At 40.1% G+C, this 14,740-nt stretch overlaps 2 protein-coding genes across 3 annotated transcripts; both read left to right on the top strand.

Moving 5' to 3' along the window:
- The first annotated feature begins 562 nt into the window (after nt 1-562).
- Nucleotides 563-3,503, top strand: LOC112164793 (palmitoyltransferase ZDHHC12). 2 transcript variants are annotated; one of them, XM_040506378.1, is made up of 12 exons: nt 563-929; nt 1,001-1,067; nt 1,159-1,246; nt 1,400-1,444; nt 1,687-1,783; nt 1,936-2,019; nt 2,151-2,188; nt 2,317-2,382; nt 2,490-2,549; nt 2,790-2,841; nt 2,933-2,977; nt 3,056-3,503. In XM_040506378.1, the coding sequence occupies exons 1-12, from the start codon at nt 614-616 to the stop codon at nt 3,181-3,183; spliced, it is 1,086 nt and encodes a 361-aa protein (XP_040362312.1). In that variant the 5' UTR covers nt 563-613; the 3' UTR covers nt 3,184-3,503. The 2 variants fall into 2 exon arrangements, with proteins under 2 accessions (XP_040362312.1, XP_024156872.1); XM_024301104.2 differs by having other exon boundaries at nt 567-929; nt 2,933-3,503.
- Nucleotides 3,504-3,953: 450 nt separating this feature from the next.
- On the top strand, nt 3,954-9,098 carry LOC112164792 (probable disease resistance protein At4g27220). The gene is made up of 4 exons (XM_024301103.2): nt 3,954-4,090; nt 4,191-4,718; nt 4,793-7,570; nt 8,192-9,098. Exons 2-4 carry the CDS (start codon nt 4,234-4,236, stop codon nt 9,006-9,008), a joined length of 4,080 nt encoding a protein of 1,359 aa, XP_024156871.1. The 5' UTR covers nt 3,954-4,090; nt 4,191-4,233; the 3' UTR covers nt 9,009-9,098.
- Nucleotides 9,099-14,740: the final 5,642 nt, after the last annotated feature.

Raw genomic sequence — 14,740 nt, forward strand, 5'->3', positions numbered from 1 at the left:
GTTTGACCAGAAGCTGCATGATTTCGTAGAAGCTTACAAGTTGTAACGTTGTAGCGTACAAGATGCATGTTTGGTAGTCACCTCTTCGTATGTTATCAATCACCTTTCACAACAAAATTTCAGTTCGCAGGTGTACATATGGTTTTTGGCTTCTATGTGTTTGGGCGCATACTCTTCATAGTCAGTTTTGACATGATCTATCAAAAGAAAGATATCGAAACTTTATGCAAGTATGAACTTAAAAATAATTCCAATGACATTATTGTGGGAGATACTTGGTTTCGACTTGGAATCATTGTCATTTCATAACTGTTTATGGACCATGAACTGCGTCATCAATAGATTTCTTAGGGCGATATCATTTCCTCCGAGAAGCAATAGTGAACTTAAATTCTTCTCAAGAAAAAAAAAGAAAAGTGAAGTTAAATTGAGGGTGAGAGGTTGTTTCTGTTGTTGAAGCTGAGTTCCAGACAGAAACTTGCGTAACAAGTGAAGCGAAAAACAGTTAAAAGTGAAATAAAATTTACCTCACCAGGCCCAGTTTACAGTTACACAAGGTTTAAATGTTCATCGTTCTTTCTTTTCTACAGGAATAGAAGCTTAGAAACTATGAATGAAAATCCCAAAAGCGATGCTTGAAACACAGAACCGGAGCAATCCCCTAAGTCGGTCCAAGCTAATTGGCCGTTGCATAGTCTCCTGTATCTTCGTCTTTCTCACTCACTTGGCTCTCTCTGTGATCCCTCGCTTCTTCTCCGCTTTCTCCTTTCTAACCCAACTCGCTCTCTCGGCTCTGCTGCTTCTGCTGCTCCTGGGTTTTGGCGGATGGTGTAGAAGAACGCTTCTTAGAGCAAAAGCTTCGGCTCCGGCTTTCGTCTTCTTCAATATTCTCTTCATCTGGGGGTTTTATTTCTCTGTTATCCGACCAGGTACACTGAATTGACTTCAACTATTTTGGGTTTGTGGAATTGATTTGAAGTTTTGAACAATTTATCTGCAGCTGTGCCGCAACTACACGATGTCGTTTTCAACTGTGGAGTTGTGTTCCTGTTTATTGGTCTCTATAGGTTGGTAATTTTAGGCTCCTATTTTCTTATTTACTCAAAACCATATTGAATTGACAGATACTAATAGTAATAATGCTGTTGTCAATGACAGTATTATAACAAGTGATCCTGGCATTGTTACAAATGGGTCTGCCTCTCCAGACCAGCCTATGGAGAGCTCACTTTCTCAAGTTGATAAGGTTGGAAATTTTCATCTTGGGTATATCTCTTTTGACTGAAGATGTAATTCTCTTTCTGCAAAACTATTTTCTTTGAACGGAGAGAGGAGTCTTCGTTATCAATTGTATTCATATTGGAAATGCAATTAGCTGATGACCTTCTTACTTGTGCAGGAGATGGAGCTCTTAGCAAGTGGTTTAGGCCATGAATCAACTCATGTAATACTACTCTCTTTATTCTTTGAATATTACATATTTTTCCATTGGACTATGTAACATGCCTGCTATGTTGTCATACTATCAATTTTTGAACCTTCGATGAGTTGAGACTGAAAAAAAGAACCTTTGATAAGTGATTATTGTTTGAAAAAAGAGAACCTTTGATGAGTTGCATTTTGCTTTAGAGAATGTAACTAATCAGTAATCATACATGTTGTAATCTGGGTGCTGGTCATTCTTAGGATTCAGGTTTGTTGATGAGGGTTAGATATTGCAAAACCTGCAAGGCATACATAAAGGGTCTTGACCATCATTGTCCTGCTTTTGGAAATTGTATAGGTAATGACAAGTTTTTTGTTTATTAGTATTCTCCATAGTAGTTATATTGGATTATTAGGAATTTGAAAGTTCACGCTACTTACTGAAAAGATCATATCATATGTAATTTCCTTAAGCTGGTGGTTACTGATGTTGTTACGATTGCTGTGCAGGCCAAAATAATCATCCCCTTTTCTTAATTCTTCTGTTTGGATTTATCAGTACTGAAGCTTCTTATCTAGTGTGCTCATCAGTCTGTAAGCTACTCTCGTGACTGGTTTTGATCCCACGTCACAGAAAAACTTTTGAATTCCTGTTTAATGTCTTTTAAAAACTATTGTTGGTTACATTTTAAACTCATTTTTGAATTCCTATAATATTTTCTCAGTTGCGGCCAAATCCAGGATCTTGGATAGACCCTCCGAGGTAGGTTATTGCACTGTGCAACTCAGCCAACTAATGTATATCAGCACTATGTCAAGTTACTCAAAGAATGAGTTATCTATGCCTCAGCAACTTACACATACGTTTTTTTTTTGTTACCAATTGTGTAGCTTACTCTTTCTGAAAGTTTAGCTGTTAGCACAATTCTGTTCACCATTCTCCAACTGCTATGGCAGGTTTGTATCACTGATGCTTTATCATGGTCTGCTCCCTTCTGAAATATCTATTGGTAATTTAGGTTGCTTCATATGAATTCTAATAATCTACGTTGGTTTGTGAGTAGGTGGTCTTTTTGATATGGCACATATATTGTTTATGCGTGAACATCAGAACTGATGAGTGGGTAAGTCCTTAATGAATCAATGATAAACAGATAATAAGAGAAGAGATTTGGTTGATATGGTTTTGGTTGTGGTTATATGTGATAGTTGTCGACTATGCCCCTTTACTATAACAGCTGACTTTGTGATCAATTTACGATTCAATGGCGTAGAAGTATAAAAGAAAAATATGTTATATTGATGACTACTCTCTCGTTTCAGTGTGAAATATTCTTAATATCTTCTATTGTTTCCTTTTCAAGATAAAATGGAAGAAGTATCCAGAGTTCCAACTTGTTATTCCACCTGAACCAGGTAAATATATTTTGCAGCATCAATTCTGGATCTACATGTTTCTCGCAATCTGTATGCTCAGTACAGTATCTGATTTCTTTTCACTATCCAGGACAAAGCTTCAGAAATATTAGGTTCTGGAATCCATATGACAAAGGCATGGTACAGAATGTGAAGGAGTTTCTAGCCATCCAGCATTAAAGAACATAAAAGTTGTCAATGCTTGTTACTGCAGAATCCTTGAATAGTCGTCATTGTTCCATCCATGAAGAAAGCAGTCTCCCTTTATCATATATATTCCATCTTCTATATATATTCCAGCATTTGGAGCAACATGACAAGCCTTTGGGAGGTATGGATTAGTACAAAAGCATTGAGACAAATTAAAATGTTCGACAAATTTAAAAGCATTCTACCCGGCCCGTACAGATTCACAACAGGTCCTCCAAAATTAAGGTCAAGATGCCAGAATTACAGCAATGATTGCTTCAAGTTCAAGCTTTACCTTAATTAATGGATTTATTGGGGGGCTGGAGTCTATGTGACCTGCAACTAAAAAAATCAATAAATTGTTATTATACTGTATTTTGTTGTCGTCGTCGTCGTCGTTGTTAAAGACAATAGTTCTGGAATTGGATATGTGAACAATGATTAAGTGTAATAAAAGTAATCAATCTATACCAGATCCCTCTGAAATGAGTAGATTATAAGGGGAAAGTAAGCGACACAGTTTAAGGTCTTGCCATTAGAGATCTAAATGCAATTACCAGAACTATAGTTTACGTCGCAGCAATGCAACAGCCTGTAATTATAAATTATTCTTATGGTAAGTCATAAAGTCTCAAATAGCTAGCAAATTAACCAAAGCTCCTAGTTAAACAGACTGAATACAGATGGAAATTGACACCAGGTAATGTTTCGTATAGGTAATGTTGAGATAACCAAAGCCAATGCGTAGTTCTGGTCACCAGAGCATTATAATTTTCCATGAATGGTCAATGTTTAGAATTAGTCCACGCTTTAACTTGTACCAGCAAATCAAACAGCTAAGCTATAGTTGACTTCATGTTCCGTGTTGCCGATTAAAGTTCATCGCTGCTCCAAAGTCCAAACTTTGCCTGCATGTGTTACAGAAAAGAAAAAAACTTTGCCTGCATATGTGAACTCCGAAAGTCTCCTCTCCAAAAATTTTATACCAGACGTGCTTCGAAGTTACTTTCACGTTGTTCTCCAACTCTCACTCGAGACCAAAACCTCATTTATCTTTTTGGTAAATCAGTTCGTCTCAACTCCCTTCTTGTGGGTTGGTGTTTTTCAGTGTTTGTTTCTCTGTTTTCTGCTTAATCTCCTTGTTTTTGGTTTCTGGCCAGTTATTGAGACTACGTACGTACGGTTTACTTTTGGCGATTTTCAATGGCTTTGAGCATCCCAAGTGCTTCTGCTCGTCAGTGGAAGTATGATGTGTTTTTGAGTTTCAGGGGTGAAACTCGCCATGGTTTTGTATCCCATTTATATGATGAATTGGAAAGCACAGGAATGATTAGCACATTCATGGATGAGGAAAAGCTGGAAGTAGGGAAGGCTATTTCTCCAAATCTTGTAATGGCAATTGAAGAATCAAGGTTTGCTATAGTTGTTCTGTCGCCAAACTATGCTTCTTCTCCTTGGTGTTTGGATGAACTTGCAAAGGTTCTTCAATCCATGGAAGGGAGGGACAGAATCCTGCCAATTTTCTATCATGTGGATCCTTCTCATGTACGACATCAACTGGGGAGTTTTGCAGAAGCCTTTACTAAGCATGAAGAAAATTCTAGGCACAGCAAAGAGAAGTTGGACCAGTGGAGACTTGCTTTAAAAAATGTGGCCGATCTCTCTGGATGGGATGCAAAGAATTTGCGGTAAGAATCATATCCTTGTACTTTTGGAATTACTGTTTTCTTGAAATTTGTTTAACCCTTCGATTCCATGTTAGGTCTGAAAGAGAACTTGTTAAACGCATTGTGAAATTTGTCTGCAATAAGGCACTTCAAGTATCACCACGGCCTATTCCAATTGAGTTCAAAGCGCAGCCTACCGAATATATTGAATCAACAACACGGGCCAGGGATAAGCTTACTCAGCTGCTGAAAGATAATGAAATTACTGTCATCGGGGTTTTTGGCAAGGGAGGTGTTGGCAAGAGAACTATGGTGAAACATGTCGGCGCGCAAGCCCGAGAACTTAGGCTTGTTCATTATGTGATTAGGGCTGTTGTAGCCCAGAGCCCTGATTTGAGAAATATTCAAAGCACATTGGCCAATCAGCTGGGCTTAAAATTCGAGGAGGAGGAGACAGAAATTGGAAGAGCCGCTAGATTGAAGGAGAGGATAATGGGAGGAAATAAAATCCTCATAGTCTTAGTCGACATTTGGCGGAGAATAGATTTGTCAAGCATAGGAATTCCCAATTACAACGAGCTTCAAAGACACAATTCCAAACTCATACTAACCTCAAGGAGCAGAAGTGTTTGCTATTCCATGCAGTGCCAAGCAAGCATTCCTCTCCCTATCTTATCAGAAGAAGATTCTTGGAACCTTTTTGTGGAGAAATCGGGAAAGTCTTTTCATGAATCTACCGAGCTGTATGATGTAGCAAGGACCGTAGCTAGAGAATGTGGTGGTCTCCCACTTGCACTGATAACAGTTGCTGGGGTACTTGGAGATAAAGACATAGAAGACTGGAAAGAAGCAGCTCAACGACTAGACAGGTCGCAAACAGTCAATCTTGAGGATGAGGGAGATGTATACAAATGCATAAAGTTCAGCTATGATTACTTGAGATCTGATGATGCCAAATCATTCTTCTTGCTATGCTGTCTATTCCCAGAAGACTATGATATCCCATTCGAAGACTTGCTCAAGTATGCAATTGGGAAAGGGTTGCTTCAAGATGCCAACACAATCCAAGAAGCCAGAGCAACAGCAAATTTGGTGATCAAGTCCCTGAAAGCTTTCAGCCTACTTTTGGAAGGTACAAAGGAGGGATGTGTAAGGATGCATGATGTAGTGCGGGATGTAGCCCTGTCGATTTCGTTTTCTGAAGATGGTCATAAATTTTTGGTAAAAGCTGGTTGTGAATTACAGCATTGGCCAAGGATTAAAGCGCATGGAGGCTATTCTGCAATCTCACTAATGAGGAACAAAATTTGCAAGCTTCCCAAAGAGTTGGTAAGCTCAAAACTCCAGATTTTATTACTACAAAATAACGCTGCTATATGTGCGATCCCAAACAACTTTTTTCAAAGTATGAATGGACTGATGGTCGTAGATCTTAGCTTCACCAGTATCTCATGTCTACCCCGATCCTTCACTCACCTAACCAATCTCCGAGGTTTGTATTTGGATTATTGCAATAAGATGATTGACATATCCATATTCTTAAACTTGAAGAAACTTGAGATTCTTAGTATGAAAGAATTTCCTCTTGAGGAGTTGCCATTAGAAATAGGAGAGTTGACCAATCTAAGGATGCTCGACTTAAGCGGGAGTTACAATATTGGTAGCATTCCATGTAATATAATGTCAAGATTGTATAAATTGGAAGAACTGTACATGCAAGGTAATTTTGGGGATTGGGGAGGAGGACGATACAAAACTAATGCTGGTTTTGATGAGTTGATTGGCTTGCAATTTTTAAACATTGTGAAGCTTCGCATATCTGATGCACAATGCTTGCCTAAAAATGTTGTATTCAATTTCAATTGGTTAATTTTCGATATATGTATCAGCAGAGAATCACCATCTAGAGACTACTCTTCAAAACCTTATTGCTCACATGATCTTTCAAGAACCTTGACTCTTAGCACAACAATCAACACCTTACCAGATTGGTTTATCAAAGTGGTAGCAGAGAAAGCAGAGAAACTACAGTACCTAAAGTGCAAAGGCCTAAAGAACATTCTTGTGGAACATGACAGAGGGAGGTTACATGGACTGAAGTATCTAGCTGTAATTGGGCCCCATGAGTACTTGGCAGTGTTGATGGAAACAATAACACGGGTGACAAATGTATCTGTGTTCAAGAACTTGGAAGAGCTGCATCTCCTTGGTGTGAGTTGTCTGAAGGAGTTATGTGTGGGTGAATTACCACTTGGGTCTCTATTCAATCTCAAGTCATTAAAGGTGGAATATTGCCATGACTTGGTGAATGCACTTTTGTCATCAAATTTGTTGCAAAGACTACAAAATCTGGAAAAACTTCATTGTGAAGACATGAATGTTATGGAGTATGTGTTTGGATTTGAAGGGCTGGAGCCAGAAGACATTATCTTGCCAAAATTGAGGGAGATGATATTGTGGGATCTAGAAAAACTAATTAGCATATGGAGTGGTCCTGCTCCAAATGCAGTCTTCCATAATCTTAAAAGTTTGGCAGTCTCAGGTTGCAAAAAACTTGAAAGTCTCTTTACATATGAGGTAGCTAAATGTCTTTTGCAATTGGAAGACCTTTCGGTAACTCAATGTCCTAGCTTGGACATGGTTATTAAATCAAGCAAGGAAGTAGTGGACAAGAAGATCATTTTCCCAGAATTGAGGAACTTAGCTTTGTCGTATCTTCCACGGATCACTAGGTTCTGCAGTAGTGGAATTGCTACCATGGAGTGCCCTTCATTGGAACATTTACATGTGCAGGACTGCCCCCATTTTACAACCTCTACTTCTGACTTCCACTGCTTGAAGCAATTTCAAGTCAATGATCTACGACATTTGAGGTATAATAAACTTCATTAGTCCTACATAAATTGCTTTGCCTTTTCTTTACTTTTTTCCGATTCAGGTTTCATAAAATTCCGAGCATACCATAATTATGTTTCCTAGGACATGCATACTCGATCGGTTTGCAAGTTATAATTCTGATTGCATTCAAACCTTTGATGCATCCCTAAATTTGTTTAATATTTATGATTAATTTGCTCTATCAATCTTTGAATACTGAGCATTAGTATCTTTGAATACATGTATACATAAGCATACTCAAATTTCAAAAATAGGGATTCTTGTGAATCCTGATACACTACATATTCAATCATGTTTATCTTAGCTTAGTAATGTACTATGATGTTCTTGTTCTTTAATTAATAATCATTTTTTACTTTTTGCTTTGTTGTTCCCCCTCGTTTTGTTGTGTTTTTTTGGCGTGGGAATGGTCTTGTGTTTCAAGCTTGCTGGACTTTGTATGTAGTTCTTGGTTTCCTGGCAAGCGTTTTGCTTCCACGCTCTTTTCATTAATATATTTTGATGTTGCATTTTGCTTTAGCTTTAGCTTTAGAATTCTGACATTGCTTTTGCTTCTACCTTATCTCTTTTTTCCTTCCCCTCTCTAAACGAATCAGAATGAGCAAAGACATGGATAACATCAATTTAGCTGGCCAGCATACCAAGAACATCCTTGAGAGCCTACCTCAGAACGTCAGAAAGCGGGTTGAGGTCATTAGAGAAATTGAGAACCAACATCATGAATTAGAGGCAGAGTTTTTCAAGGAGAGCGCTTTGCTTGAAGCTAAGTATCATAAATTATATCAACCTCTCTACAGCAAGCGATACTTGATTGTGAATGGTGTTGTTGAAGCTGAAGGAGTTGCCACTGAAGCAGTAGCAGATCAAGAGGACAAAACTGCAAAAGAGAGAGGAGTGCCTGATTTCTGGCTCAATGCATTGAAGAACAATGAATTGCTAGCCAAGGAGATTACTGAGCATGATGAAGGAGCTCTTAAATATCTGAGAGATATCAAGTGGTTTAAGATACATAATTCCAAGGGGTTCAAACTTCAGTTCTACTTTGACACCAATCCATTTTTCAAAAACTCTGTTTTGACAAAGACATATCACATGATTGATGAAGATAAACCAAATAACGTAGCAGGGACGGAGATTGAATGGTATCCAGCAAAATGCCCGACACAGAAGATTCTTAAGAAGAAGCGTAAGAAGGGATCGAAGAATTCTAAGCCCCTGACTAAAACTGAAAATTGTAAAAGTTTCTTCAATTTGTTTAGTCCACCTCAAGTCTCCAAGGACGATGAAGTTATTGATGAATTTGCTGCCGAGGAACTCAAAAACCAGAAGAAACATGACTATGATGTCGGGTCAACCATTTGTTATAAGATCATCCCACATGCAGTTTCTTGGTTTACTGGAGAAGCTTTTTAGGAAGATGATTTGGGAAACTTGTAAGTTCGCAGCAACATGTCATTATTCATGAAATATTTTTTTTATTTTTTATTTCGAACAACCATTTCAGAAGCTTCACACTCGTCATTTGATGATCTTCCATGTATTCAAGTAGCCCAAAGAACACAAGCAAACTCAAAACCACACGGCATAAAAATACCGCGACTTTTACTCCTTCTCTCTCTCGCTCTGCTAGGGTTAGGGTTTCGAGTATTCCAAGCTGTGCAGTGCCCTAGGTTCATGGCTGCAGCGATCGCTTCCATGACTGCTAGACTGGCGACCAAGTTGTCGCTCAAGGAAGGAGAAGAACCGGTTGACTTGGGGAATCTCAGGGTTTCGGGGAAGGAGTTTTTGGCTCGAAATTTCTATTTGGTTGGGAGGCTTAATACCTGCAGGGGGTTGATGCTGGATTCATTCTGGAGTGCTGTGAGGTCGATGTGGAGGTTGTCTGGTATTGTGGAAGTCCAACCACGGGGAGAACGTTTTCTGTTTACGTTCACCCATGAAAGGGATGTTGCTCGAGTGAAGAAAGGTGGTCCGTGGGGTTTTCAACGCGCTATGATTCTTCTGAACGATTATGATGGCTTCTCGGAGATCTCTGTCGTGAAGTTGGTTTTTGTTTGGATCTGGGTGACGTTGGAAGGCATTCCTCCGGGCATTTTGACGGAACCTACTGTCCGGTTGGTTGGTGGGACGATTGGTAAGGTGTTGGAAGTGGATCGTAAGGCGTTGCGTCGGGGATATGCTCCAGTCCAGCTTATTCTCTCTCTCCATGACCCGGTGCGTTTTGACTGTCGAGTTAGGGTTTCTCCTGTGGATGTTCTAACCCTAAGGTTCAGGTATGAAAGCTTTTAGGGCGCTGTCACTCCTGCACCATGTTGAATCATGGTGGCCAGCGTTGCCCTAGGGTGGAGGATTCGGAGACTGATTCTGTGGTGGAGGCGGACTCGCAGTCGGCAATGGGACCGATCGTTCCTGCCCTAGTCTTTAGGGAAAACGTTCAACCCTCTATTTCTTCTCCGCTGCTAGCTTCCTTCAAGGTCCCAAAGCTGAAGAGGAAAGCTGTGCAGATCCGTGAATTGCCAGCGTTTGAGTCTCCCGAGACTGAAGATACTTCGACTCAAACTCCGGTGGTGGGGATGCGTCGTCCCAGAGAAGAGGACGACCTTGAAGATGGTAAGCGTGCCAAACATTTTTGGATTTGGTTCTAGGCACTCTCCAGCCGGAAAACCTCGATCTCCAGATTTCTGATGCCGGGTTGCTGGGAGGGAAGTGGTCTCCAACTTCGAAGGTGTACAAGAAGAAGGGTCGGCCTCATGGCTCCGGAAACAAGGCCAAAGCAACACCGGCGGTGTCCTCCGGTGACTGTTCTGAGTCTATGGCGTCGGGTTCTCCTGACGGTGGAGCTACTGGTGTGAAGGGGAAGCATGTTGGGCTGGGGAAGCCCGTCTCCCAGTCTGGGTAGGAGACAATTCCCTACGTCAGCTAGGGTGGTGACGTGTCTTGCTTGATGGCGGCGATGTACACTAGAAGGGTCTCAGGCGTCAATGCGGTCAAGGAAGTGTCTCATGCTAGAAGACATAGGTTATCGTAGTGTCGTAGTTTTCATTTGCTTTGGCTAGTAGTTTTCTTTTGGAACTTTAGTTTTGTTAGATTTCCTTTTGGTTTTAGTACTCTATTGAGCTTACATTGTAATATGAAGGGTGCTTGTACCTTTCATGCTTGACCGAGTGAGGTCGTTATGGTTTCGATCAATGGATTAGTCTTCCGTTACCCTAAAAAAAAAAAAGTAGCCCAAAGAACACTTTTGCATTATAATAGTTGGATTGGCCCAATAACGTATTCGCACAAGCCCAATCCAGCAAGTCAAAACACTATTATGAAGATGAAAACAACAACCATCACCATCACCATCACATGCACACACCATTAATTCCTCTCTCGTCAAGATGTAATTTTCCCATCGCAACTTTGAGGTTTGGATTTGAACTATGAGAGGAAGTAGATGTACAAAGAACAAGAAGTTGCAATGGTATATTGGTGTGTGGCGAGCCGAATAGGAACTAAAATGGTGAAATGAGGAAGGGGTGGAAATTCTAGATAATTTGATATTTTAATGTAAAGATAGAATGTCATAATGTGTTTAATTATTTCACTGAGCTTCGGGTTTTGAAGAATTTTTAGCTAATATCGGTCTCGATGTGCTTTTAGATTACTAAAATTAACTAACACTTAGTATCTTAGGTTCGATGAAGATTAACATGGATGGTGCGTGGTAAAATGTTTTAGGAAGAACAAATTTCGGTAAAGTTTTTGAGGTTTTCAAGACTCTTTCTTTGTTTTTTCTTCGAACCTTGACATTCCTAGTTCCATAGATATGGAGGTCATGGCGGTTATTCAAACATTTGAGCTAGCATGGATTAGGCAGTGGAAGCATATATATATATATATATATATATATATATATATATATAGAGAGAGAGAGAGAGAGAGAGAGAGAGAGAGAGAGAGAGAGAGAGAGAGAGAGAGAGAGAGAGAGAGAGAGAGAGAGAGAGAGAGAGAGAGAGAGAGAGAGAGAGAGAGAGAGAGAGAGAGAGAGAGAGAGAGAGAGAGAGAGAGGGAGAGAGAGGTTCTGAAGAGGACGTCCGCAACCCAGAAAAAGTGCCGACGTCCGACATTTCTCCACGATCAAGTTCCGACGGAGGCGGGCCTCTTGCCGGACGGAGGCCAACGGCATCCCAGACCAGTTTGCAGTGAAGATAAAGGCCAAAAAGATCGAGATCGGACGTCTAGGCATGGTGGTCGACTACAAAGTGGTAGTTCGATCAAAGTTGACATAAAAGTGGTAGCTAGCGAGTCCACCGAACTGCAAACTAGTCCGGGATGTCCAGAGGATTTGTCCGGCGACCACAGCTTAGCCATCGCCGCCTTCTAGACGCCGGAATAGGGACATCCACACTTTTTCTGGGTTGCGGACGTCCTCTTCAGAACCTCCCTCTATATATATAGTGAGGGATCCATTTTTTTGATCTTTTTTAGGGATAGGGCATTTGAATAACTTTTTGATCATATTTTCGCATATCAACCATTCAGTTTTTAGGTCCTAATGTGTAGATTATTTCTACAAATTTTCAGCCAAATTGATTATATATAAGGCATTGGTGATTTAAGATTATAAGTATGAACGGTTCAAGTTTGACAGATTTGGTTCGTCCATTGATCATCTAGTTTGATACCTTTACGATCACTGATTTGGTTGAAAATTTGCAGAAATGATCTCCACATTATGACCTAAAAACTGAACAGTTGAGATGACGAAATGTGATCAAAAAGTTAGTTTAATGCCCTATCCCTAGAAAAGACAAAAAAAAGGATCTCTTAGTGGAATGGCCCTATATATATATATATATATACAGATTTGCTCACCAAATGGACAGTTTTAAGGGACTGTGATTGACAAATGCATCTCAACCACATGTATTAAATATAAAAGTAGAAATTATAACAACTTAAAACTGTGCATTTATTTTCAACCGTCAGACACACACACATATGACTTGAGGTGGATTCAACTCCTGGGCTTTATTGTCTCTATGATCCTCATATAGTTCCATGAAGGATACGTGTGGCATGAAGTAATTATTTGTATAGCATCTCTTAGATGAAGTTTCTATTTTTTCATATCTTTAGAAAGGGTAATCAAGTTGTCAAGTTGCTGATACTTTTGGGCTTTATTTTCTTTGTGATTCTCATCTAGTTCCATGAAGGATACGTGTGGCATGAAGTAGTTGTTTGTATAGCATCTCTTAGATGAATCCAAATAGCATCAAACCTATCGCATGATCTGGATCCCAGGTCTATATTCGAAAAGGTCCTAGAACATCAATTAGGATCCAAAGATTATGTAGGTAGATCTGATCAGATTTGAGACGTGCGGACACTGCATGCATGTCAAAGCCTCCATACCAACCATGTTGCCTAAAGCACCAATAATATCCAAATCCCAATGCCTAAGAACACCAAATCTGAGAGTCTGAAAACAAACATGCTGGCAACTGCACCTCTACACCGATTAGATGCGATCTTGGTGGTGCGAAGACCTACGGTGGTCTTGAAACCAGCACAGACCACACATGTCGTGATACCCATCAACACTTTAAGCAGATTTGATCAAATTTGAGACGTGCATGCCCTATGTGAGCGGAGTCTCCATACCAACCATGTTATCCAAAACACCCATATCAACGAAATCCAAATGCCTAAGACTGCAAATCTGAGAGTCCAAAAACAAACATGCTGGCAACTGCACCGCTACACCAATTAGATGTGATTTTGGTGGTGCGACAACCCACTGTGGTCTTGAAACAAACACACACCACGCATGTCTTAATACCCACCGACACTGATCGACACTGGAATTGATCTATGTGTAGTGAGAGACGGAGAAAAAATCTCCTAATAGATTGACCTTGCGACATGGTTGGAACCACAAACCATGACAGTTTGGAGAGAGCAGACGGCTCATCCTGTCTTTTCACTACTAGTTAGTATTGTCTATTGAGTAAATTTTTTAATTTTTTTAATTTTTTAATTTTTAATTTTTATTAAAAAAAACCCAAACATATCGTTAAGCTCTAGGGAGAGGCAGAGCTTCAAAAGGACGTGTGGTTGGTTACGGTGGCGCTGCTGCCGGTGGTGGGACAGCATGGAAAGCACAGACGTGGTGGTGGCGTAGTCTTGGCTCCTGCAACCTAAAGCTTGGGTTTGGACCTGCTGGTTCTTGGGTCTGGGCTTTGGCTCTGGGCCCATTATATTTTGCTCTTTTAAATTATTGTTTTTTACTCTTATTTAACTGTGGTGTTATGCCATAAATAAGTTCCTACTGCATTTTAGTAGGGCAACGTGGGCTTGGTCCTGGCTTGCACACTTTGTGTGCCTTGTCTGGCCTAAAGAGGAGGCAAGATGTTTATTTAATTAAATGGACGCAACCTCCTAGTGGCAGAATGAAGCGAAGTGTCGTTGAATTTATTTTCGTACGGCAACATAGTGGGAAAGTTGTGCTATTTGCAATGATGCTTCTTTGAGAGTTATCTTTCAGATTTGTCACCGCTCTGTTCAAGCAAGTAGAGTAGCCAGTCGTGCACTCTTTATTAATTGGTGCATGTTAGAATACATAGATTTAGTGGAAACTCCCAGTATTATTTCAGGATGCCCTCTTGATGGCTGATGTTTATATAATTTGAGGTTCAGGCTCTATATATGTCCCCCCCTTATATTTTACAGTTTCATTAATCAAGACTTGAGGACAGCCGCACCAGCCCCTTTTCAAAGGTTTTTTTTTTTTTAATTTTTTTTTTTTATCATTTACTCTAATTTTAGGGACTTCTTTCCCCCTTACACCACCCACTTACTTTTTTTCCACCACTTATTCCCTAATATCCAATTAATTTTTTTTTAAAGACTATTTTGCCCTCACCCCTTTGTTACAGAGAGAGAGAGAGAGAGAGAGAGAGAGAGAGAGAAGCCATAGTAGACTTCGCTGGAGTTCGGTCACCGACCGCCGCCTATTGGACTTCTCTATAAGCCTAGCCGGAGGTCCCCAAAGAGGTCGTCAGAGATCTCATAGGTCACCAGAGAGGTTTATTCCCCCAATAAACCTTTATTGCCCCCAATAGACCTTTATTTGGGGGCAATAAAAATTTATGAAACCT

This window comes from Rosa chinensis, chromosome 5 (assembly GCF_002994745.2).
Source record: "Rosa chinensis cultivar Old Blush chromosome 5, RchiOBHm-V2, whole genome shotgun sequence".
In the NCBI taxonomy this organism is placed as follows: Eukaryota; Viridiplantae; Streptophyta; class Magnoliopsida; order Rosales; family Rosaceae; genus Rosa; species Rosa chinensis.

Bases quoted from the DNA above. Each gene is read 5' to 3' on its own strand.
- LOC112164793 (XM_040506378.1), top strand. From the start codon at position 614: ATGAAAATCCCAAAAGCGATGCTTGAAACACAGAACCGGAGCAATCCC. The intron at 1,247-1,399 runs GTTGGAAATTTT...TTACTTGTGCAG, and splicing joins CACTTTCTCAAGTTGATAAG to GAGATGGAGCTCTTAGCAAG. The intron at 2,383-2,489 runs GTTTGTATCACT...GTTTGTGAGTAG, and splicing joins TTCTCCAACTGCTATGGCAG to GTGGTCTTTTTGATATGGCA.
- LOC112164792 (XM_024301103.2), top strand. From the start codon at position 4,234: ATGGCTTTGAGCATCCCAAGTGCTTCTGCTCGTCAGTGGAAGTATGAT. The intron at 4,719-4,792 runs GTAAGAATCATA...ATTCCATGTTAG, and splicing joins TGGGATGCAAAGAATTTGCG to GTCTGAAAGAGAACTTGTTA. The intron at 7,571-8,191 runs GTATAATAAACT...TAAACGAATCAG, and splicing joins AATGATCTACGACATTTGAG to AATGAGCAAAGACATGGATA.